At 46.0% G+C, this 26,996-nt stretch overlaps 1 protein-coding gene across 1 annotated transcript in view; it reads right to left on the bottom strand.

Annotated features, from left to right (window-relative positions):
* Zdhhc14 (zinc finger DHHC-type palmitoyltransferase 14) overlaps positions 1–26,513 on the bottom strand; it is a 260,731-nt gene extending 234,218 nt beyond the window's left edge. The window contains exon 1 of the mRNA XM_059272812.1: positions 26,042–26,513. Within this exon, the coding sequence (XP_059128795.1) occupies positions 26,042–26,286 (245 nt within the window). The 5' untranslated portion in view covers positions 26,287–26,513. The remainder of the gene's footprint in view (positions 1–26,041) is intronic.
* Positions 26,514–26,996: the final 483 nt, after the last annotated feature.

Below are 26,996 nucleotides of genomic sequence, written 5' to 3'. Positions count from 1 at the left end.
AGCAGACAGAGAGGGAGAGGGAGAGGGAGAGGGAGAGGGAGAGGGAGAGGGAGAGGGAGAGGGAGAGGGAGAGGGAGAGGGAGAGGGAGAGAGAAGGAGACCAGGAAGGAGAGACACAGAGACAGAGACAGAGACAGCGACACCAGGAATCAGGAAGCAGAAAAGCAGGAAGTAGGAAGCAGGAAGCAGGAAGAGACCTGGAACTCTGTATGGAGAAGGCAGGTATATACTCAAAGGGAAGGGTCAAGCTAAAACCCTCCAAAGTATGTCTTCCAGGTACGCCTTGCATCCAAAAGGTTATGCAACCTTCCAAAACAATGCCATCAACTGAGGACCAAATGTAAACATGCACCTGTTGGGTGCACTTTAGCCTCTGACCTTCGACTGCTAACAGGTAGCATTGTCACATCTGCATGCTCTGATTACCTAACCATCTATTAAAGTCTTCTCAGACCCAAGTCTGATGTGTCCTACCTACCCCTCTTGTACTGATTGCTGCCAGTGGCTGCGTGGTCTGAATCGGTGGCACATCAGAAGCACCCGGGAAGTTCTTTTTAACTTCGCATACTGACATAAATATAGACTCACGGGAGGTTTCAAACAATGACACAGCCCTCAACCTTTCCATTTCTCTCTTCTTTTCTCTGCGTTTTTTCCTTAACCTTATTCTTTTCAGACTTTATTTTCTATCTAAGACAGTACCCGTCACCTAACTTCCCTCAATAGTGACATCTTACTTAACAAGAGGAGGTTGGTTGGTAAAGCCCAGTGGGGGAGACTGTAGATCTCTCTAGGAGCACCATTCCCAGAATGCACTTGTCCTCTCTCTTCCTGTGTAGATGCATGCTGCTCTTACCATATGTAGAGATTATTCAAGACAGAAGACCATCCCACCAACACAGCTCACACTTGCCCTCCCCAGCCCCTGGGAGTCATCTACTTGTTCTCCATCTCCTTCATGGTATTCTGAGAACATTACATAAACGATATCTTACAGTATGTAACCTTTAGAGGTGGGCTTTTCTTACTCCAAAAGCTTTCGAAGCTTTTAATAAATAACATTTCCTGGATTCTATCACTGTCTCACCACCCTGCCCTTTATTCTGTCACTGATATCATTTACTCTATCCAAAGGAGGACTGTGGTTTAAAGATGGAATCAAGTATCTCGTGAAAAGCAAGCCATGGTTAGATATATCACTTCCTTTCATCTGTCCTATCCCACAGACCTTCTGAGGGACCCGGATTCCTCAGACTCAATTCCATACAACACTGCCCTAGCTTCCACACCACAATTGGTTCTTCCCAAGGTGCCTGCTAATTGGTTTTGTGCTCCCCCCCCAATACACACACACACACACACACACACACACACACACACACACACGCTTCTAACTGGAGGTCTGCACGTCATTGTATATAAATGATTACATTATTTCAGTCAGAACTATCTTCTCAAACGAAATGCATGACACCGAACCTGGCTGAGTTTTCTAGACATGGTCCTGCTGTGTCCGCACAGCAGGAGCATGACTCGGCATTTATTTTTCCCACCTTCAGTGGACGGTGATTACAAAATATAAGTAATATGTATTTTGACTGCAGCCTGGTAGACTTAGGATGGGGGTGGGGGGAGCCCAGGGAAAACAAATGCCACTGTGTACAGCCAGGCCAGGTCACAGGCACAGACTAGCAACTTGTCAGCCTCTCCCCACTATAATAACAGGTGCTTGAAAGCCTCTGTCTGAGAAGTAAGGAGGTGGGAAAACAGCACATCACGTGACCTAAGATCAAGGGGGAGGCCACACAAGAACACTTCCATGGGATGCAGGGAATAAAACGAAAAAGAGGACAAGGTTATTCTTTGATCCAATCACTATACCTTCCCCGGGACTGTCAATCCTGTGAGGCAGATGCCTGACGGATGTGGTGTATATGCTGAGTGTCTGATTTACGGTAGGACTCAGTGGGTGTCTATGGAGTACTGAATTTCAGGGAGTGGCAGTCCCCGTATTTGCCAGCACAGCAAGTTGATGGTACCTACGTTGCTTCTGTCATTGGGGACAGACAGCTCACAGAACAGGCCACTAAGGTCAGTCATCTGCCCTGCTTCAGCCTCCGGAAGGCAGGACTCACCAGAACACCTAAGACATGTCACATAGGTGCCACTGGGGATCACCAACATCCTGCCCAGCCTGATCTCAGATGCCTAAATGCTTCTCTGCATGTGCTTTCAACACACCCATGGCCCTCTGCCCTAGGATAGCTAGTCCTCAGGATGTTTTCCTGGTCTTCAGCAATACCAGGTTTTGTGGAGCAAAGGGAAGCCCAGAACAAAGACTCAGTTGGCCTTGCAGTTCACGTGGGACTGGAGACTGAGATCTAATAAATGGGATGCAACTTGGATGCTCTCACAGAGCATCGCAGGGGTTCCCCTGCCTGTCATTCTTGCCCATCCTGGTACCCAGAACTTGAAGCAATAGCTAGAGCTCTGGCTGCCATCTAAGAACGTGGGAAGGATTTTGTATTTCTTAGCAACACGGCAGTATGTACAAGAGCATGGGAGAGCTTCTGGTGGTATTGTGTTCCCCAAAATATTGTACACCCTAATAAACTTATCTGGGGTCAGAGACAGAACAGCCACTAGATACAAAGGCTAGAAAATGGTGGCACTCACACCTTTAATCCTAGCACTCCAGAGGTAGAAATCCGTCTGGATCTCTGTGAGTTCAAGGCCACATTGGAAATGGCCAGGCATGGTGACACACGCCTTTAATCCCAGAAAGCGAGCCTTTAATCCCAGGGAGTGATGGTAGAAAGCAGAAAGGTATATGAGGCATGAGGACCAGAAACTAGAAGCTTTTAGCTGGTTAAGCTTCAGGCTTTCTAGCAGCAGTTCAGCTGAGAGTCATTGGGATGAGAACACAGAAGCTTCCAGTCTGAGGAAACAAGACCAGCTGAGAAGTTGGCAAGGTGAGGTTAGCTGTGGCTTGTTCTGTCTCTCTGGCCTTCCAGTATTTCAACCGAATAACTGGCCTCAGGTTGGATTTTATTAATAAGAACTTTTTAAGATTCCTGCTACAAGAGCTCTCTTTGAAAACACCGGCTTCCTGATTGCTTTCTCAGAGGGGTGGGTTTCCTCCTCTACCCCAGGCCACCCACCTACCCAAGTCTATTTATTTCTAAGCTGGCATTCCATCCCAATCAACCTGGAATAAACAGGACACACAGGGACAGGCCAGAAAGAGGGACTCATTCCATCAGGTGTGGACATATTGGCACCCGCTTCTGCCCTTCTCTAAGGGCACGTGGCCAAAGCACCCACAGCCATTTTCAAAAGAGAATTCCCATATACTCTCCCCACACACGCTTTTTCCTACCAAGTCTGAATTCTGGTACTTCTGAAAGCTTTGCCTAGGCTGGCCCACCTGTGTTTTTATCACCCATGGTTCTAATTCACTTACTTATCTTTTTTCTAAAATGGCAATAATGCATAATAATCCCTTAGAATCCACTCAGATTTTGTGTTGTGGTGGAGTGTTGTGTATGCATGTGTGTGCAAATATATGTGGAGGCCGATGTCAAGGGTCTTCTGAAATTGCTCTCGGCCTTATTTTTTAAGACAGGGTCTTTTACTGAACCTGGAGCCTGCTAGTTCAGCGAGTCTGGCTGCCCATCATGCTCCCGGGATCTGCCTGCCTTTGCCTCCCCAGTACTAGATTACAGACGTGTGTAAACAGGCCTGGCTTTTTACATGAGTGCTTTTTACATGAGATCCAAACTCAGGTCCCCATGCTTGTGAAATAAACAGTTTATCAACTAAGTCATCTCCACAGTTCCCTCCTCCACTCATAAACCATGTATAGTGTGTGTGTGTGTGTGTGTGTGTGTGTGTGTGTGTGTGTACCCACGCCATGTAGCACATGTGAAGGTCAGAGGGCAACTTTAGGGAGTCGGTGTTCTTCTTCACTATGTGAGTCCCAGAGACTGACCTCAGGCCTCCTTGGTGTCAAGTGTCCTTACTCACGGAGCAATCGTGACAGCCTAAAAACAAACAATCTTTAACGATGGTTCTACAAATTAGTCTAGAAAGACATACACTGGTTTGAATTTGATGTTTTTAATTTTAGAGAATAGTCAGTCATTTTGTCCCTTTGGACAAGTATTAATGTTTATGTACTTCAGACTTTCATAATACATGATTTAATCTGCTTTCTCATCTGTGAAATGGAACCCATAATAACAGCACCTAGTCTTGGATTGTGTGAAGACAGGGTAAGAGCCCAGCCCTTACTTAGCTGGTGCTTGGCAGTCACGGATGGCATAGAATAATAGCCCTTAGCTGGTGTCTGCCATTTGTAGACAGGCCACAAGGAGAAGGTCTGCATGTGTGGGTGCTGCCTGTTTCTGGCACCTGGCATGTGGTCCTGGTCACTGAGCAGAAGCCAAGGCTGAGGAGACCAGCCTTCCAGAGGGAAGGGAGACGTGGTCTGAGGCCTCCACCTTCCTGCCTGCCTCTCACTCTGTCAACATGCTGGCGGAGGATGAGCATGCTAAAGCGTCACATTAGCTAATGAGATCAGACTGCTAACCTGAGCTAAGCTAATGAGCTCTGCTTTGCTAATCAGCTCCACAGACACAAGCGGCAGTGGCGTCCTAAGCAGGCAGCCCCCAAAGTTCATCAGCAGGTTGGCTGTTTGAAATCCAGACCATGTCTTCCTACAGAAACGACATGGCAACTGGCAGAATCCTCAGGCTGAAAGGTCTGGCTGGCCCCAAATGCTTTTTATCCTGGGGAAGACACAGTAGTACAGTGAAAAATAACAGCATTAGGTCCTAGGAGCTGGAGATGTGGAGGCTAATAATGATAAAGGCAGTGGGGGGGGGGGAGGCACACACCAGTGACTATTCCACTCTAACCCAACTAAATGACACAAAGTATATGCTTTGGTCCATAACCCAGTAGACTGGGTTGTAGTGTAGTGAGTTATGCCCTGAAGCACTGCCCCTAGTGAGGCAGCTGTAACTGTTACACTTGCCTATGACCTTGAGGTACCTGCCCCTGGGGCATGGCCACCGGGGACCCTTAAGACCTGGGATGCATGTACGTGCTCTCTCTCTTGGCTACCTTGTGGTTTAAATGCTGAGATCTTGGACCAAGCTGTTCAGCATGGGACATAGCTCAGCTTTCCCAGACCCTACAATAAATCTCCCATGGTTGTGAGTTGACCCCCAAATAAATTCCTTTGATCACTAAGCTGATTCCATGGATTGCTAGCGACTGAATCACGTTACTGGGTACTTTCCTTACAATGTGTAAAAAGGAGAGTTTGGGGAACAGGGAGATTGCTCAGCTGGTCAAGGTACTTACTGCCAGGCTGACAAGCTGAGTTTACTCCCCAGACCCACATGGTGGGAGGAAAGGACTGGTTGTCCTCTGACTTCCACATGCGCTCCCCCACCCCCCTCTCCCATGTGCACGCGCGCGCACACACACACACACACACACACACACAAAATAAATGTGACAAAAACCGTTAACAATATTTTGGGATGAAACAAAGAAATTTCCCCCATCCAAGAGCGATTCTTGAGAATTTTATCTGCCTTTCCTTTTCTTGGCTGGGAGCTTTAAAGAGAGCTGGAGAAAAACCTGTGACTTCTAAGAGCCAAATAGAAAACCTCAGGGGGAAAGGTCAGCTCTGCACCAGGAAACGAGCTCGGTTCAGAAAGCAACCATGTATACGCAACCGGCCCGAAATCATCAGCGTCTTCCCCGAGAGCTCAAACAGTGGCCTGCCTTCCGTGCTCCCCGGAAACATGAGCGGAATGCAGGAAGCTGTCAGAGGACTCCATGCTGATGACAAGCTGCATTGTCAGAACAGAACATCCGGCTCCCATTCATCCCCTTCCACACTTTGAGAAGTGATGCCCTGGTGAGGAAATTCGGGCAGTAGGCCTCTCACCTGCCTTTACCGTGAGGAGGTAGCTGGGTTGTCTCCCGTCACCATCTAACCCCTGAGGTCTCCATTTCCTCACTTGTAAAATGAAACTTTGGGGTTCTTTTTGCCAGCGCTATCTTTATATGATCTATAGTTAAAGAAATGATTTCTGTGGATAGCTAGAACAATTCTGGGATACCATTTACCAAGAGAGTCGGCAACAGTCAACACTGAGCAAGACACAAGAACCTATCATTTGGAAAACCAACTGTTTTTACAGATTCTGCTTCCAAAAAGTTTTGAGAAGTCCGTTATAAGGAACACTAATGTTTATATTTATCTTTGAACGCTCCATCAAATGCTGGGTGAATAATAATAGCTATTTCATAAGAAGCCTCTTCTGTACAGTCTTCAACATCTGATGTGTTAATAATGAATGAGGCCCCTGCAAGACCACCTGCATGGCAGCCTTGAAATGGATATGCCTGGGGTTTAAAGGCTACTTTCGGTTGGTGCCTCCTCTGGGGCCATAATGTGGTTCAATAAACACGGATTCGGGGCCTACTGTGAATCACACACACACACAGACAGACACACAGATGGGACCCTCAAGACAGCAAATCCGTGAGGTAGGATAGGCTCCAAGAGCTCATAGGCCAGAGTGTACCCAGCCACCTGGTACCTGTGGCTAAGAGCCAGAGCCACCAAAAGAAGGTGAGAGACATGGCCAGGTTATGACTGGCAGGGTCAAGAACCTTCTTCAGCCACGTGTGCTTGAGTGAGACCAGCAAGGGTGAGCCTTATGTGCCATAGACTGGCAGCTGGAGGCAGGGATGAGTGCTAGACAGAACATTCAACAGAGCTAAGACAGAGTGTGGGAGAACTTGGCTTCAGAGGCAGTGGGGAGGAGCCTGTGAAATCAAATTACCAGGTCAAAGGCTATTCCCTGAGTGGAACATCCTACAATAAATGAATAGAGTAAAGCAGACTGAAGGCCTCTTAGAGTCAAGGCGGTTCTTGAAAACTTTCCCGCCTCTGTGTGTGTTCGGGATGAATCTCAATGAATCATCCTCTAAGAGTTCAAAGGCCATTGAGAAGGAGGGTGTCAAGGAGCCATCCAATCCTCCTCATTGCCACCTTCTGGGGAGTGGAACACAGTAATAGAAGTACCTCTGTGGGCAACAGCACCCCCACTCCACCACACCCCCTCACAGAAAGTACCATTGGCAAGGAGTCACAGAAGAAACCTGCAGAGCTGAGCTGAGCTTGCTCCATCCCAACAAAGCTGAGAATGATACTCTACCAAGTTGCCCCAGGATGTACCTCTACCAAGTTGCCCCAGGATGGACCTTTATCAAGTTGCCCAGGATGGACCTCTACCAAGTTGCCCTAGGATGGACTTCTACCAAGTTGCCCCAGGATGGACCTCTACCAAGTTGCCCCAGGATGGACCTCTACCAAGTTGCCCCAGGATGGACCTCAGTGGTAAGTAAAGAGACCTGAAGAATACAGAGGTCTCAGCATTCACAAATGTATTCAGGACTTTGCAATATGAAAACTTAAATCCATGCTTTACAGCTAAGTGAAGTATTAAACTATGATTAATGGATGGTGGATAAGGAGTCAATCACTTAGATGTCTCAGTGTTTGTGGCTTTGAAAGGCTTTAATCCAGCCATGATGGTGACAACCCAAATGGTGCTGGGCAGAATTCTCCTCGCCCCAGACACCATCCCTCTTCTCTATCAAAGCCACTTGACGAGCAGGTGTTGTGAGCCCACCCTGGTCCTTGAAGCAGCAGACTGGTATGTGGCATCAGAACCATGGCTTCCCTGTAGCCTGTCTATGGAGAGAGGTCCATATTGTGTGTGTGTGTGGGGGGGGGTGTCCACATGATATGAAAAGAAATATATGTGCAAAAGAGCTGTCCTATGGGTTAGCCCTGGCTGGCAAGGGAGCCCTACTCTAGTGGTAGAATCCCATAAGAACTTCTTCCCAGACCTCTCTTCCTCATGGACCCATTAGCTTTCTGGAGTTTAATATAAGACAATCACAACTGCTTTTGTACCTTGAAAGGAAACTTGATAGAAGGCACACATCATAGGAGATCAAAGCTTTTCTGAGGAGAGGGCTCATACATGCAGCTGTATGTGGCAGGGTGTTTCTCCACACACTCAGGAAACACCCGCTTCAACCTAGATAATACCCACCCCATGCATCTAGCACCGACGGGGTCTACATGTGTCATATCTCCACCATGTACATCCTGTGCCCAGCATGTAATGGCACTCAGTAACTACTTCTTGACTCACAAGACCAAGAAATCCTAAGGCAAGTAAAAAAAAATGTCAAAGATTCATGCAGAAAGAGGTGAAAAAATATTAGAAATAAACAACAAGAAAACACGTGGTGCAAAAGGAATGAAAATGAGGCTCTTGTTTAGAGGGATGACGTCATCTGTTGGACTAAGTGCTGTCAATCAGGAGAGGTCTGACAGGTCCAGGGGGGAACAGTCAGTTTGGGCACTGAGCAGAAGAGCCCCTGGCTTCACAAATGTCTTCATCATCTTGGTCACTATAAAACAAACCATTTCTCCTAGGAGGCTAAATTCACCTCATTACTCAGATGCCAAGCAAGCCATTCACCCAATCTCTACTCGGTGTTTATTATGTACATACCACCAGAGCTTTCCCTCTGCCACAGTGCTGCTCAGTGTATTTACAGTAAGCTATCAACACTTAGAGGAATCCTAACTACAGAACCCCTTCTTCTAGTCAAAACCTTGAAAACCCATGAGCATGGCAGCATCTGCTCTAAAATAAAGAAGAAATACTTTCCTTTGCTTCTGTTCTTATAAAACATCTTCACCATCCTCTTCCTTGATACAGAAGAATGCCCTTCAAGTTTCCTCTCAAATACGGGTAATTAACTCCCATTGCTCTGTCTTAGATGAGAAGGAGAGGAAAACAATGAAATATTTAAGTATCTTCCTTGAGAGCAAACAGGTCTATCATGCACTCATCAGGAAGTTAAGTCATATGTCAGATTTGGTATCATCTCAGCCTTGGCTCTTTCTTCTCTCTACAAATGCAGCTTGGCCCAGCAAGCCTTTGAGGAGCCTAGAGGAGACAGAGCACTGCTAAATCTTCCTACCCTCAGGAACTCTTCGACAGTGGACTGTTCTCCACCTGGTACCATGCCAGGTGCTGGGAGCCACACTGCCACCATGGTCTCGGCATTTGAGGCCATATTCTTCACCTTCCAGAACTGCACCTTGCCCTGGCATTCCTGGGCCCCACTTGGCCCCCCAGAGTACAGGAATTCTTTCTTTCTGAACCCCAGCTTCACATCTGTGTCCTGCTTTAAATTGACTTACTGACTGTTGCAAAGCTCTACCAGAACAAGTCATTGTCCAGATCTGCCGGGACAAGGCGGACTATACCCATTTGGGGCTGTCTGGGTCCACTTGCTGCATGGTTCTCCTTCCTGGGCAGCTGGGTCTGTCTCCCCAAAGCCTGGGATCTGACCATATGTGACATTCCACTGTTGTTCTGGAGTGGACATGGTGGCCAGCCAGATGGGTAACTATCTCCCGCCTCGCTGCCTCTGCTCTGGGGAAGGAAGCATCTACGCCACCAGCTGCTGAGAACACTGGCCTCTGCCAGCTCCCCACTGAGCTCTTCTCAGGAAACTGCCTGCCACAGAACAGTTACCACCACCAAGGTCTGCTCTTCCCCAGAGCAAGCCACATGTTAGGATGACAACCTCAGATGGCCAGAGGTTGTGTAAGATACTCAGAATTTTAAGTCCAGTTAAACAGAGGGATAATTGTACCACTGTGTAGGAAGTAGAGACACGAGCCCCCGAAAATCTTCACGTCCTACTCTTGGAACTTGTGCATCTTGGGTAATGGGAGTCAGGGTAAACCTCACTTGGGCCTAAAAGAGGAAGGCCACTCCTGTGGGGAGCAAAGGCATGTGATTGTAGAGCAAAGACACAGAGAGGTGACATGATGCTGGTTCTGAAGATGAAGGGGTCAACAAGCTCCATAAATGGGAAATTGTCCCTCCAGCTGCCAGAGAAGAATGCAAGCCTGAGGACATCTCGGTATCAGCCTAGACTAGTAGCAGTTCTGACCTACAGACTGTAAAATCACAGATCAGTGTTATTTCCAGCCACAAAATCTGTAACCATTTCTCATGACAGCAAAGGGAAAGTCATTCTGAAGATATGACTCGAAGTTTTCCATTTTTTCCCACAGCTCAATTCTCCATGCCTGACTCAGGTCCTGTTTAGGAGAGTCAAAGAGCTTTAACTGAAAAAAAAAACCCCAAAACCAATAAGGGCTAACTCTAGGTATAGATACAAACCCAGGCAACTTCCCCAAACTGATGGTTCACACAAGGATAAGTAGGGATCTCACCATCACATACAAGAAAATGACAGCACCTTCATGGACCCACTCATTACATTATAAGCATCCACAGCCAAGAGGCAGAAGGGCGTGGTTAGTGGGCACTGCACTAGGCTGCTACTTCAACTTCTAAATAATGACACAGAATGTTAATAGTTTCCTAGATCAATAAAGCTTACCTTTAACATGTAATATCATCTCTCTCATGCTGGGAATTAAGCCTAGGGCCTTGCACATGCTAAGCAAGCTTTCTTTACAAAATTAGCTATGCCTCCCAGACTCTATTTTTTTTTCTTTTTGAACTTAATAAGAAATATAGTCTAAAACCATGGGCCAGCAAGATGGCCCAGCAGGTGGATACGTTTGCCATCAAGCCTGGTGACCTGATTTTAATCCCTATGTCCAACATAGTGGAAGGAGAGAGCCAACTCTTCCAAGTTGTCCTCTGACCTACACACACACACACACACACACACACAGAGAGAGAGAGAGAGAGAGAGAGAGAGAGAGAGAGAGAGAGAGAGAGAGAGAGAGAAATGTAATTTTAAAACATGTTAATCCTGATGAATAATTTTAGGATGGACAAATGGGCTTCTTGAACATTCAGTAGTCACTTACCTTAAAAAAAAAAGTCAGCAGCGTGTCTTTTGAAAGATTCACTCACAGCTAATGGTCTAAGAACACAAACATTGATAAAGTACATCTCCTAACCAGGGTGGCAATCACCATTCCTCTGTGTGTGTGGGTGTGTGTGTGTGTGTGTGTGTGTGTGTGTGTAGACCATTCTGAAGTCTAATTTTCATGGGGTGTGATCATAAGGAGAAACAGGGAAATTCAAATGAAGCGCATAAGTGTGAGGTAATGGGAGGAAAGAATTCTTCTCCCTGCTTAGAAAGATAAATAGACCATATATAGCTGCTGAATTCAACTGGACTTTGACTAATATGTTCAAAATATGCTCTTATCTACCATCAAGCCTGTATGGGAAATTCATGGCATTAAAAGATCCTAAAATAGAAACCATTCAAGATGATAAATTGCTTTGATTATATGAACCCGAGGTCCACTCAAAAGATCAAATCACTGGGAATCATTAGTTGGGGAGTCATCCACACTTGTAGGAAAAATGAACCATCACAGCCTATTACAGAAAGACCTTAGTGTGTCACAAGCCACAGAGACAGGTAAACCTGGTCCCTGGTCTCCCGTAATCTGAGAGAAACTGGACCTCCTGGAACACCATATTGATGAGTACATTCAACCTCCTCCAAAATCAACAGACAGACCTGAGGTAACAAAGCTGCTCACCTGCCACACTTAATATATTCTTAGAGTAGTAGAAAGGCCTTGAATATCAGGTTTAAACAGGTTTACATGAATTTAGCTTCCCACAGTAGGTGTCCAAGTTCCCAATGGCAGGGAACTTAGAGATTTAGAAGCCAGAGCAAGAGAAGAATAGAGCTTAGTGGGAAGGGAAGCAAGGCAGCTATCCTGGTACAGTGTGTAAGAGCCAAGGCCACCAATGGTGAAGTAGCTTCCCCAGCAGGACCACATCTCCAAGGAAGAACCAGAACTGGGCAGGAGTTTATTGGTGGTGGCTCCTTCCTTCCCACTCATGGACAGTCATTGAAATGGAAGGAAATGAGAAAAGGTGGTCCAATATCTAGCAACAAGTTACAGTGCTGAAGTCTGAGAGGTTTCTTTTTTCCTTAATTATTGGAGTCACATATTAATTACCAAATACCCCGCCCCGCCCCACCCGACACGTGCCAGACAGTCCCAACATCTCATTTGAGAACTCCTGGCCCTGGCTTCTCAGTTACTATGGTTGTGTACTAAACTTCCCTAAACATAGCTGCTTAAAACAATGACAACTTTATTCTAGTCACAAAGCTGCCACTTTGGCAGAGCTCAGCAGGATCACCCCTGTCTGCCGCATTCAGCTTTCAGTAGACAAAAGACAAAAGACAGGGTGGGGAGACGATCTGGGATTTCGGGGTGAGAGAATCATCTAGCGGGCAAAGCAGAATTATAATCATGTGAGGCCTCACTCACTGGGCGAGGGGCTCCCTCTCTGGGTGGTCTACACTCTAAACAAGCTCTGGACTAAGGAGGCGACTAGGTGGCCGGACCTTCTTACATGGCAGCTGAGAGTTCCAACAGAGCATGTTTCTAAGGACAAGAGAGAAAGTGTGTGCATGGAAGAACTGGGCAGAATCTTAAATCGTGCTTCCTAACCTCGCCTTGGAAATCACACAGCTTCCTTTCAGCCATATGTCATTCTTTACACAGGCGACCCAGATTCAAGAGGAGGGATTTGGATCCACGCTGGTATAGGAAAAATGTCAAGGGAATTGTGAAAATGTTTGAAAGTCAGCACACTGGAAGTTCAGAGACGGGAAGAATACACACAGTCTAGAGCTGTGGTTCTCAACCTTCCTAACGCTGCGACCCTCCAATACAGTTTCCTCACGTTGCGGTGACCCCCAACCATAAAATTATTTTGTTGCTACTTCATAACTGTAATTTTGCTACTGCTATGAATCGTGATGTAAATATCTGACAGGCAGGATATCTGATATGTGACCCCCGCCCAAGAGGTCATGATCTACAGGTTGAGAACTGCTGGTCTAAGAGACGTTGAGGAAAAGGTTGTTGGAGATGATGGTTGGAGATGGTTGATGGTGGAAGGTATGGGAGAGAGGGGGAGAAGTGACAAGGGGTCCAGGCCACAGTTCTGAGGAAAAAGGGGGTGATCTCACTGACAGCAGCAGATCCCAAAGCACAGGAGAAGCTTTGAGACGACTGGGTTACCCGGTCTCAGGGACTGGCATCTTCTGGATAGGGCAGGTGCCAGCATTGAGGGAGAAAGAGACCCGGAAGTCATATCTGAAAAACAACAGAGCCACCATCCCAAGGACGCAAAGTTGTTTGGGAAAGTGAGAAAGGCAGAGGGAGAGCGAGCAAAGTTCATGTGAGGGAAGGAGAGAGCAGATGTAACACAGGAGGAAGAGAAGTGACTAACGCTGAAGAGATGTACATCCTAGATGCCAGAGGAAGGAAAAATTCCAAAGAACGGAAAGCCTTCTGAGTGTCTCATTCCAAGTGAAAACTGAAGAGGACACCACACTTGTCCTGGAGACAGCCCAGGACACACCTTACTGGGGACTTATTTCTACAGCCAGCACAAGGAGAGGCAATTCTTTCTCAGGCAACAGAACTCAGGCCTTTAACGGACTCTGGGGTTTTGTGTGAAAATAAACGGTTGCCCTGAATTCTTGGGAAGTATGGGGAAACCACCATAAGACAGCCGACTCGCATGGCTAAAGTCTTTCCCGGGTGGGGGCTTACACAACCATCTCTCCACTGATAAAGCTATTTCAGGGCCAAGCCCACCGGCCCCTGAGCAGTGGACCACACCCTCCCCTATCAGCTCCCCAGCACCCTCCCCACATTTCCATGGTGCTCAGAGGCAACACCAATTCCCACAGACTTTGAAGTTATTGGTTTAAAAAAATCTAGTTTGAAGATATATGGAAATGATTATATATAAATTCCTGTTTTTAATTGAGTGTTTAGACGTGCTTAAACTGTTCTTAAAAAAAAAATTAAAAGCTACACACTGGAGGAACGGAGCCCTGGGCAAGGAAACAGGCACACAGGCAGGGCTGTCAGCCTGCTTTCCGTTCTGGGTCCCTTGGGTCAGAGGAAGTGATGTTGTGTCTCCTTCCCAGCATTAGGAAATGAGTGTCTATGGCGTTTATGGCTCCTGGAGTCATCAGAACTTCTCTCTGATTTTCAACCAAAGTCAGTCACGGGGAAAAGACTCAAGACGGTGGTGGGCTGTGAAGAAGTGAAGTACAAGACCAGAGAAGACCTTCGAAAGCCAAGGTATCATGAGTAAGGGGGCAAAAGCATTGAATTTATTTTTAAAAAGCAAAGAACTAACATTAAAGTAAAAGGTAAAGATTAGTAATAAAATACCTTGTTCGTCGTAAGGATATTTCTATACATTGTGATGATAATATATATGCTATGTTGATCAATGATCAATGATCAGTTGACGGGATTTAGCCTTTGGGTAAGAAGATTTTCTTTATCATCAGGTAAAACCATTGAATCCATGCTAAACTCACGTTCAGAGATTCAGACTGAAGTAGTTCAGTCTGGATGTTGTAGGCAGAGACAGGACACATTTTAAGAAAATAACCTATGATGTGGCAGTCTGGCATATTCTATCCTAGAAAATGTCAGCTATTTCTAAGAATCAGAATCAAAGAAGGAAGAATTAAAAGGAATGTAAAGGGTAATCAGAGAGCATGTTTACACAGAGCAATTGTTACCGCAGTAAATGTGAAATATATATATATATGAAACAATACATCAAGGAATATGAGAAATACAATATTAAGTTTAAAATCCTCACAGGCTGAAAGTTGTGAGAACAACAAAAGCATGGATTTTGAAATCTGTCAGGAAACTGACAATGCGAAGAAATCTAAATGCCAAGAGCCCTTCCCTAGAGAAAAGGGGCCAGCAGCTGCTTCCGTCCTGGTAAAGCAGGAGGAAGGACTGAGCCTACCATGGCCAGGAGAAACCAGCTAAATCGTCAACTGGCATCAATGGCCACATGTGGACTGTCATATGGATAACCTCCAAAGAGCCTCAGCCTCACAGGAAGCGTGCACCGCCAGTCAACTCAACTCCTTCCTGTTGGTCTTTACCCAACACACAGCAAGGGCACACCAATGTCTGGGAGAGGAGAGGGCAGCTGAGAGCCTCCTGGGACCCATCTCAAATTAAGGCATGGAAGGATCAGAGCTTAAAAATGGAGTCTGCCAGTCTCAGGTACTTAACCAGGCCGTGGCGGTAGACCTCCCAAAGTTGGGCCAGAGCAACAAGCAGAAGAGATGGCCTGAAGCCCAGAAAGCTGGGGGCAGGGTCTGAAGCAGAAACAAAGGCTGTCAGTCAAGCTAAAAGGCCGAGACAAATCTCCATAGTTCTCTGAACTGGTGCTAGACTAGAAAACATGAAGAAATTGGTTGGCCGGGGCTCAGATCATAAACACGCTAGAGAGAAAGCACGATTTGACCCTCCAACCTTTTAAAAGCTAGGGATAATCCAACTGAAGCTTCTCCCAAAGTCACAACCATTTCAATGGAGCGTGCTTAATACAAAAATCCAAAATTTTGAGTACATGAAAATCCTCAACTCTCTGAGCACCAACGTGACTTCAATCAGTGGAAATTCCACACCTGACTTCATGAGAAGGATCCAAGCCACACCTACGCTTTCTAAAATGGGTCTACAAAGTTACCTTCAGGTTATGTGCGTGCGAAAACTGCAAGATTGGAGAAAAAATGAACTCCCTGGTCTCAAGCCTTTTTGATAAGGGATATTAAACTTGTACAAATAAGGCTGAGTCAATCCACACACTAAGGATATTAAAATTTTGTAAATTATTGTAATTTCTTTAATTCCTTTTCACACAATGACTACTATATAATCAAAAAGTATGATGCACACAAAGGAGGAAGATACAGAACCCATAGCCAGCCCAGAGGTCACCCAGACACTGGAGTTGCTGGGCAAATGTGTCTTCAGCAGAAAACTAGAAACCAAAACAAAATGAATGAGGGGATGCTGAAAAAGAGAAAAAGCAAGATATTAAAGTTGCTTAACATAGACATAATAAATTCAAAGACAGATCGGTTGGAATTAAACACAATAAAATGCAAAGAGAAAGGAAAGAGAAAACACATGGAATAAATTGAAGTACATGGTACTATAAAAAATGTTATGATGTCTAAGTAGACTCATAGGAAAGAAGATAGAAGAAATAATGAATGGGAAATCCCCAAATCGTATGAAACATATCAACCCACAGACCTGAGAATCCTAGCAAATCCCAAGCAGGATAAATACAGAGAAAGTCACAGACACATGTCATACAGCAACTATTGAGAACAAACTATAAAGAGGCAATCAGCTGGAGAGCTATCACACAGTAAAACATGCAAAAGGAAACAAATGTGTATCTATTTCATCACACTAGATTGTATCCACTAAAATATGTGAATTTGATATTAAGGCAAATTCAATATAAGAAACAGAAAAGATGATATCTTTGTTGGTTTGTTTTTGTTTTGTGGAGGTAGTGGTTTTGAGACAGAGCTTCACTATGTACATCAGACCGTCTTCCAACTCGTAGAGATCTACCTACCTCTGCCTCCCAAATGCTCAGCTAAGGGGTATGCTCTACCATCTCCATCCAGGGAGGGGAATATTTCTAAGCCAACAGAAAAAATGCAGACAATATAGACTGGCTGACATAGCAAGACCCTGAAAACAAAGGAGACCAAGGGTAGTCCAGATTGTAACATGCAAAGATATAGAGTCCATTTTAAATTCTGCATATATACAAACATGTCTTTTTATGTAAATGTGTTTTGTTCTAAAGCATTTTCATTATACATTGGCTTACATTTCTTTTAGATATTATAAACAGCTGGAAAAATAACATTACTGGTTTTATACCATATTTAGATGTAAAAGGCAGGATAGTAAGAATACAAAGGGTACAAAGATTAAGGAAATGATAGTGTGCTAAGTTTCATATGTTATTTTTGAAGTACAATACTGCTATTTGGAAGTGCACTGTAACAGATAAAAGGTCATACCACAGTATCTTAAGCAATTACTAATGATAGCACAAAAGAACATAGCCTAAGGTTTTAAAGGAAGACAAAATAGAAAACTAAGAATATGATAATTAGTGGAGAACAAGGCTGAAGGTAGCAAACAAAAACCAAAGTAATGCTCAGAAAACAGAAAATGAACAACTGGATGATAAAGTGAATGGGTTATACTGAGATAAATGACAAACTTTGTTGATGGATTATTGAGTCCATGTTGCTTCCTAAAACTGAAAACATCCCCATATTGGCAAAGGAAAGCATCTTTTTTTCTGTTAAGAATTACACAGTTGACAGACGGAGTGGCCCTGCCTATAAGCCCTGCATTTGAAGAGACTGAGAGGGGAAGGCTGCACTTTGAAGCCAACCTGGGTTGCACAGTAAGAGCCCCATGTCTCGGTAAAAAACAAACGTGATACAAACTGATTATACACTGAAGCGTTCGGAAGCGAGGGCGCACGATGTCAACTTAATATTCAGGGGTTAGGGCGGGGGGGATTACAACAGAGAGCATGAATGGAAGGGAGAGCAAGAAATACATCAACAAGTGACGGGACTCAAGAGTCTACAGGACTAAATTATTCCCTTAACTCTTCCGGAAGCTTGAAATCATTTCAAATTAAAAAGTTGTGCCATCTGTGCGAGTAAATGTATCCAATGTGATGCCACCTTATATTAAAAATACACGAAGTCAACGCTATCATTTCAGGAAAGAAAGACTACACATTGCTTGATAGAGCGTTGTTGGTAAAGAAAAGCTTGGGCTGAGGCCATAGCCTGGTTGGTAGCGCCTGGCATGCCTGAGACCTAAAAGAAAGAAATGGAGGGTGGGAGAGTGTGGAGGGGGGTAGGGAGGGTTGAAGAGGCATGAAACCAAGTATCCTACTGTTTGGGAATGCAAAAGGCCAGGTACTAAAAAGACTAGACTCCAACTTCCCATGGCCCCAGAGGAGGGAGCTAAGTCTGGACCAAAGGATCCAGGACAGGAGTAGGCTGGAAAGGTCAATAATATTTCAGAAAACAATGAGAAGATGGGTGTTTTAGCAGCACAGAAATGGTTAATATTTAAGGTGACAGATGCACTTGCCCTGATTTTAACACAAATCAAAACACTATATGACAATCTATAAATAGCTGTAAGTTTTATGTGTCAATTAAAAATTTTAATTAAAAACATAAAAAGCACTGGTATTGATGCAGTTCTTGAGCCGGGTGGTAGTTGGTGGATTTTTTTCCCCCATAGTGTTCTACCTCAAAACTTGAGCATGCATTTATGAGTAATCTCTGTGAATAAGTCCTTAAAAGATGAAAACCGGAGATATAGAAAGCCCATCTATTTTATAAAGTACAATGAAAACCATACAAAAATGTAACAGTGAAATCTATTATTCTGTATACTAACTAAAAATTAAATTAAAAGAGATTTTTTTTAAAAAAAAATCTGCTTGAAGGGTTAGAGAGATGGCACAGTGGTTCAGGGCACTTCCTGCTCTTCTGGAGCAGCTGAGTTCAGTTCCCAGCACCCACACCAGAGGCCTCAAACACTGTCACTGTGGTGCCAGAGGATCCGACACCCACTTCCCACCTCCTGGGGCACCTGCACTCAGGTGCACATTCCCACACACAGACACGTGCGATTAAAACTCAAGTAAAAATTGTTTTGAAAACATATATTTGAGATCTTGTTGTGTATATCACATGCCTATAACCCCAACACTTGGGAGGTAGAGGCATGAGGATTTCCAGTTCCAGACCAGCCTGTACTACACTATAAGACTTGGACTCAAATTTAACAAAACATTTGAAGTGGGATCCGTCTTTTACATTTAAGAAACAACTAAATAAGAACATAAGATGGTTCCCAGCCCTTACCTGAGCAACTGAACAAAAGGACCTTTTATTAGACCCCAATTCCTAGATGCAACTAATTTTAAGTATCTATATGAACACTTCCAGACTCACTAACAACTCCAGCTACAGCAGAATAGCATACTTCCTTGAAATCCTTCATTTAAATTCTATTGCTAAGACATAATAACTCTGTCATGAATAAATCATGTACAAGATTATACTGCAGAAAAGAAAAATCTCCAGGATATGCAGATATGGTCCATTAAATAATTAAGCATCACTACCCTATTTTGGGAACCTACATGAATCTTTTCTGCATAACACAGTATCACTTCCCACTAGCTCAGAAAGAACACAAGGAAACATAGGTGGCTGGGGCTGGAGAGATGGCTTAGCTGTTAAGAGCACGTACTAATCTTGCAGAGGACTCAAGTTTGGTTCCCAGCACCCACATCAGGCAGCTCACAACTGACTGTAACTCCAGCTTCAGGGGATCCAATGTTTCTGGCCTCCCCAGGACCTGCACTCATGTACAATACCCCACATGCATATATACACACACATACATATATAGATATCAGAGAGCTTTATTTGCCTAGAGCATTTAGGGCATAAATAAAGAAATACTAGAAAGCAGTCTCAGCCAATGAACATCCTATGACTAGCTTCCTAAGTCACTAAGAAAACTTCTGCTTCAGTGAACACATTTGAAAAAGGTTACCACTTGATTCTGAATTCAGAAGAATCACATCAAATACAGTTGGTAAGCTAAATGTGTTCTGCAGACCATTATCAATTATAAACTTTATCAATCCATACAGTCTCCTAAAGTACAAAAACTAAAACACGGGGAAGCTTTTAAATAGTTTTCCAATTTATGAGGAGTTAATTAAACACAAATTTTCTGAGTGGGCTGTGTACCGGTACTGTTCTAGGTATGGAGGAATACAGCGCTGAGCAGAACAGAACAGGACCCTCTCGGAACACGCATGTGTTGATCACATACACGAAGAAGTGGGCATTTGTCATGTAAGAGATTATAATGAAGTTTTTGTTTGTTTATTTGTTTTGTTGCTTTTTGTGTGACAGGGTTTCTCTGTGTAACAGCCCTGGCTTTCCTGGAACTTGCTTTGTAGACCTGGCTGGCCTTGAACTCACAGAGTTCCTCTGTCTCTTGAGTGCCAGGATTAAAGTTGTGCACCACGATGCCAGGCCTATAATGAAAATTTGAAGTCACTTAATATTCCTGGGGAATCACAGTGAGTTATAAATATCCTGCCCATCACTGTGTGGACAGGGAACGTTGCCTCGTAAGGTCCTGAGAGTTACTGCCACCATTTCTGTCAGCTCCCTGGTATTGTGCAGCACACAGTATAACCAGAATCTGGCCAGAAGATACAACATGTTGCAGATGTTTTCAGAGAATGGTACAAAACAAGATACATTCTGTGTAGGAGGAGCTAGAGAAGATGGTCCCTCAGGGTCCCAAGAGCTGCATCTCCAGTCTATAATGAGCTAACCCATCCATGACAGAGGCATTACTGGAACTGACAATTATTTACAGAAGACAGCCTCAGCTACATCTTGGATGCCAAATGCTCCCCAGAGGCCCATGTGTTAGAGGTTTGGTCTCTAGAGTAACACTGTTGGGAGGTGATGGAGCTGTCAGGAGGCAGGGCCTAGGCAAGTCCTTAGATAATTGAGGCATCCTCTCAGAAGGGATTATGGGTTTCCATCCTCATCCTCTTCTGCTTCTTGGCCATAAAGGAAGAGTTTTGTCCCACTAAGTGCTTCCAACCATTGTCATCTAGATCCCCTACTTGAGTCCTAAAAGAAACGGGTCTACCAAACTATGGGCTATAGCCTCTAAATCCACAGGCCAACACCAGCTTTCTCTCTTCCTGTGTTAATTATCTCAGACATTCCACTAAAGTGATAGAGAGCTCTCTAACACAAACTAGGATCCTATGTTACAAGGGTAATCCCTTACAAGATGATGAAGATTACTCCACCTAGAACAACATCATTATTATAGGAAGTGACACTTTGATTTACCAAGAACATATTCAAGTGTCATTGCCAAGGCAAGCATGACCCCAGTTCTGCTGACTTCCAACGGCTCTTCATTTATTTCAGAGGGGGTTAGCTAAATTAACAAGAAAAGAAGTCAACAAAAGATGGAGGAAGCCAGAGGAGAGGGTTCCAGAAGGAGGGGGAAGAGAAAGGATAGAGAGAAAGGAAAATACTACTTTTCCAGATTTGTTTATCCTGTGTGCGTGTGCGTGTGCGTGTGCGTGTGCGTGTGCGTGTGCGTGTGCGTGTGTGTGTGTGTGTGTGTATGCATGCCAAGGCATGCATTTTGGAGGACAGAGCCACTTGCAGGAGTCAGTTCTCTCCAACTATGTGGGTCACAGAGACAGAACACAGGTTGTCAAGTTCGACTGCAAGCACCTTTACCTGCTGAGCCATCTCGTTGGCCCCACACTGCTTTTTGAAGCAAACATCAATGGACTTCTAGCAACAACAATTTCCGAGAATGTTCCCAAGTTCTTACATTTGGACCCCAGTAATAACTGCAACCTGTCACAAGGAGACACAGTCATGCCTGGGATCTTAGCAGGTCTCCACTCACCTCACATGAGAACCCTGAAACAAGACCCTCACTTGGCTTCCTATTCAGGTCCCTCTTTCTACCCCTTTCCAATATTTAGAAACAAAGGTTTTTCACTTTCAGATTTTTAGCCATGGCAAAATAGGAGGCTGCCTGTATACATGTGTTCAAATCCCATTCTGCGGCTGTGGGAATGGTGGTACTACAGTCTTTGAGGAGACCCTTGGTAACTACAAGGGGTGATGAGATGTCTCAACGGTGCTGCCGTCAGCATCCCTTCCTCCCCTCTTAAATGCCAGCTATGAAATGCTGTCATCTCTCACCAGCGCTCCATATGTTCAATACAGGCAGCCAAAAAGATAAGCAGCCCTGACCTGCTTGGAAAGAGCAAAGTGTTACAGCTGGTTGCTTCTGGAGCTTCTTCGCTGGTTTACACTTCTAAAATGAGAGAGCTCCAGAAACGGAGATGAAATTGGGGTGTGGACTGGGACACTTCTTCCGGCACCCCTGCAGGCCGCCCACTCTGCAGGGGTGAGATCCAGGACACCGCTGACAGGGGCTCTGGGGACTTTTATAAAGGTCGCTGTTCTCAGGAGGGACTGCACAGTACCACATTTTCCCAGTACTAATAATGCTCTCTCAACACGCTCGCTTATTAACCCACATGCTTGCTTCCTGAAGACTCTCAAAGGGTAGGCAGCCTCCTTGGGAGGTTTAACCTAACAATATATACCATGCAATCAGCATTGCTCCACACCAGACACCATCCTGAGAATATTGTCCCCTTAATACTAACATTTAAAGGTAGATATTATAAATCCCGCTTTATAGATTTTGGAAGCCAAGGCGTGCTGACTTTCATTTTCAACCTGACATAGCCTAGAATCTGTCGCTGTGATAAAACACTCTAACCCAGCGGTTCCCAACCTTCCTAATGCTGAGACCCTTTAATACAGTTCCTCATGTTGTGGTGACCCCTAACCATAAAATTATTTTTGTTGCTACTTCATAACTGTAATTTTGCTACTGTTATGAATCGTAATGTAAATAGCTGTGTCTTCAAGATGGTCTTTTGGGGGGGGGGGTGTTGAGACCCACAGGTTGAGAACCACTGCAAAAGCACCTTCTGGTTTATTTTCAGTTTACACTTACAGATTGCAGTCCATTGTTGAGGGAAATCAAAGCAGGAACTGATGCAGAAACCATGGAGGAATGCTGCTCACCAGCTCACTCACTGGTTTGCTTAGCTATCTCTGTTACATAGCCCAGACTTACTTGCCTTAGGGATGATGCCACCCACAGTGGGCTGGGCCCTCCCTCATTGATCATTAATTAAGACAACATTTCAGAGACAAGGCCACAGGTCAATGTGATCTGGGCAATCCCTCAATTGAGGTTTCCATTTCCTAGGTGATCCATGGTAGTGTCAATTTGATGATGATGATGATGATCCCTAACCAACACAAAGTTTATTTAAAATGACCAGTTATTGAGGGTCATATTGCTGGAAAGAAGTTTAGGATCTACATTTCCAAAAGTTCTGCTTCTAGCCAGATTGTACACTTTGCAGAAAACAGGATGGGTGTGAGCCTAAGGGCGACTGGATTTGAGCTCAGCAGCCTTCCCTCAGCTAGTGTTGTGATGGTTTTCTTCATCTCTCCCGTGGGAATAATCATCTCTACTCTGCCATTCTCCAGGGGCTGACGTCACCACCAAGACCTGTTGCTGAGCTCTGGGGAGTCCACTTCTCTCGGCTTCACTTTCTCATGCATCTGTTCCAGGTTGGGAATGCGGAGGGCAAAGGGTGGGTTTATATGGTAGCATCCTTGGGAGGTGGTAGGAGATGAGGCTTCGTTGTAGGAAGGAGGTCCAGTGGGGGCCCATCTCTCTCTCTCTTTCTGCTTCCTAACTGCCGTGAGGTAAGTAGCTTTCCTCAAGCACATGGCCCTGCCGGCATGTCATCCTTTCTTTTCCTTAGGTGTGAAAGCAATGGGCCAGACACACAGAGACTGAAGCCTCTGACTCTGTGAGCCAAAACGCGCCTTTCCTCCTTTCAATCATTTTTCCAGGGTCTTTCACCATAATGATAAGCCTGACACAACTGTTCACATGAAAAGCTACTGAGACATGAAACCAAACACTCAAAATAGGGAACCACAGAGTATGTGCTCCGTAAAGAACGATCAGGAGAAAGATGGGCAGGAACGGATAATGTTGGCATTTCCTCTTGATCACATTTCCTATGTGTGTGGCTAACTGGTTTTTGAGTCTCTAGCAAATAAACTCGGTTAGAGTAGTTTGATCTCATTCTGTCTCTAGCAGTGATTAAAAAGGTAAAACAGTGTCGGTGCCCATGACACAGCAATGGAATACAATGACAAAACCTAGTCAAACCGTGACAGTCCGGGGTCTGAATAAACCTGTGATTTTTCTCAACTGAGGCACAACTCGAGGATGGGTCTCTTACATTCTTGAAGCTTCAGGTTGCCTAGTAAACAACACTGGTGGTGGAGAGCAAGCATACACACACACACCCTGACTCTCATAGAGCGGGCATAAAAATGATGCTGCAAATAGGATCTAATAAAACCCCAGAGCCCACGGCGATCCCTACCGTCCTCAGCCAGCACAACAGTGGTACAACAGAGGATCCTAACAAGCTGCAAGTGAGGACTTTGGGGAACTCTTGGAGAAAGACACACACACAGAGAGATCGAGAAATAAAAACGAATGTATGATGAAAGAAAATAAAAGATAGAGCATAATAACTCAGGGGGGTCCCTAACCACACAGTGAAGATTTGGATATGCATCAAAAGTGATTATTCACCACCCTGCGTGCGGCACACTCACAACGGAGCTCTGTAACTCTGTCATGAAGATTATCTAATTGTCTCCACTCTTAGAAGCCCCCAAATGAGATTAAAATGCCAATAGGAATCCACTCGAAGCCTTTTGTGACAACAGAGACACAGTGAATGCTCTCCAACTAAAGCCACCTGTAACCAAAGCCACTGCAAAGGAGGTGGCATTTCCGACAGACATGTGGCATCATTATTCCCTCCCGGGTGTTGGTTCTGATGTAGAATGCCTCAGGGGCCTCTGTACCCCTTTCCCCAGTTTCCAGAGTCCAGTCAGCGGGGACAAGAGGCTGGCTGGCTGGGCACCCAAGGAAACAACAGGGGCTCCACAGACGATGCCTCCTTGGCATTCTATACGAAGCTCCTATCCCTTCCCTCCAGCCCACAGGTCCTCCCCCCCCCCAACGCCAGATGCCACCAATGTAGTCTCAAACACCCACAAAGGTTAACCTAAGAGGCACCTGGGCAATCCAAAAATCAGAAATGGAGGGCAGGGGGCTGTCAGGGGTAAATAAGCAAAAGCTGGGGCATCAAAATCAGAGCCTAGCACTTGTTAAAGACAAAACTAAACAAGCATTGTAGGTTTTAGATTACCCTAGCCGGAAGACTCGGCAATGACTGAAAGCATTATCATGCCTGTAATAAATGGGGTGTGGGCAGCTCAGAGAAAATCTGCCCAGAAACATGCTCCTCTTTAAAAGTTTGGATAGAGGCTGTAACTTTTTATTGAGCACAGAATGGGGGAGGGGTGAAAAGCTGCAAATTTTGAACTCAATCAGAACAACTGATACCAATTTGGAGTATGGCTAAACTCTTTACCTAACGGCTATTGATAAATGAGACCTTTCTTCAGCGGGAAGAAGGATCCTTGCTATGCCCAATTTGATTTTTCCTAAAGACTCACACGTTTCCGGCCCCCAGGATAAAGTCCCCAAGTGTTGTTTCTGGAATCAGGAGGAGCCATGCAGTGCCCTGTTCTCCTTTCCAGGCCTCACATCTTTCACCTGTTCCCGAGTGATCTATTGTGGTTATTTTCTATGGGAACTTCTTCGAAAGTAAAGAGGACAAACGCTCCACCCTTGGTAAGCGAAAAGGCTGGTGATCAGGGGTACAAGGAGAAGGAAAAATGAGATTACCCACACAGGACACTGTAGGTAATCAACACTTTCAACCTAAAATAACTAAGATTCCTCATGATTCTGCAAACTGACTACAAGATTTAGCCAACTAGGCTTAAGAAGATGCCTCACACTTCCTTAGCGGCTGGGGTGGGGGTCAGGGGGTGGGGATAAGTCAGGTCTGTCGACCCCTATCTTAGAAATCCCCACACTCCTCCCCCCAGAAGGCTGCACCTGGGCTGATGTGCTAGCTCCAAACTCAGAGGAGGGAACCCACCTGCCTGGTTCCACCCAATGCTCTGGAGCCCGTGACCTGGCACAGCTTACACCTGTCCCCGTTCCCCTCTTCCTTATTCCCAGGATCCATGCCCATCAAGTCGTTATTCCGGGGCGTGGGGGGGGGGGTGCTGAAAATCAAACAGCCCCTTAAAGGGAAAACAAGGAGAGCAGCGGGCTGGCATTATATAACAAAATACACCAGAAAACGAAAGTCGCCAAAATAGAGGCCGGGGGAAGACGAGGGGAGGATGGCATCTGGAAGCCACCACTTACTCGAAGGCGAAGAAGAGTCCACTAGTGACCAGGATGAGGATGAGCGTCAGGTAGAAGACGCCCGTCTGCCGGGCCATCATGATCCTCCCGTTGCAAAAGAACTTGTTTCTCCCCGGGAACACCTCCCATTTCCTCCGGGCCGCGATCTTCTTCTTCTTGTGGGGCGACTCCATGGGGGAGGAGCTGTGGGTGCTGATCTGACTGTACTCGCAGTCTTTCATGGGCCCGCCGCCGCCGGGAGGCATCCACGAGAGCAGCCGGCTGGGGGCGCACACCCCCAGAAGCCCCCCGGCCCCGCGGGTCCCGCCGAGCCACGGCCGCCGCCGGCCACCCGGCCGGCCCCCGAGCCGCGGCGCTGTGACCCCTAAACGGGCTCCCGGCTCGGCGACAACTTTGCCGAGGACACCCAGGTTAACCCCTTGGGGAGCCCAGCTGTCATAGCAGAATCCGCTTTCGGGAGGGACGGTGTTAGTCCTCAGCCCGCGGCAGCGGTTCTCCGTGGCTTCCAGCCCGGGGATAGGGGGCTACAGGACCCCGTCGGGCGCGGGGGACCGTTCAGCAGACCCCCAAATCGCGGTGCGCCTGGCCCCGCCGCCAGCAAGCTCCCGGCTGCGCCTGGGCTCCGGCCCGCGGATCCGCGATCGCCGCGCCCAGGGTGGGGGACACGAGGCTGCGGACCCCACGCCGGCTCCCTCCAGAGCCACTTCTGCACCTCGGCCAGGTGGCTTCTACTCCTTCTCCGTGGCGGATCCTCCCAGGGGAGAGCGCTGCAAACTGGGAGGCAGCTCGCGGCACCGGCAACCCCTCCCAGGGGTGGGGACAGCCACGCGCGTTATTCTGTCAGGAGCTGTTCGGGAAGAGCCGGGGCGCTGCCCGTGCTGCGACCCCGCGTCCACAAGCCGTGCAGCCTTGCAGAGTCCGCCGCCCCTTGCACGGGGGGCTCTCGGCCGAGAGT

Source organism: Peromyscus eremicus, chromosome 8b (genome assembly GCF_949786415.1).
Source record: "Peromyscus eremicus chromosome 8b, PerEre_H2_v1, whole genome shotgun sequence".
Lineage (NCBI taxonomy): Eukaryota > Metazoa > Chordata > Mammalia > Rodentia > Cricetidae > Peromyscus > Peromyscus eremicus.
This window is presented reverse-complemented; position numbering and strand designations above follow the sequence as displayed.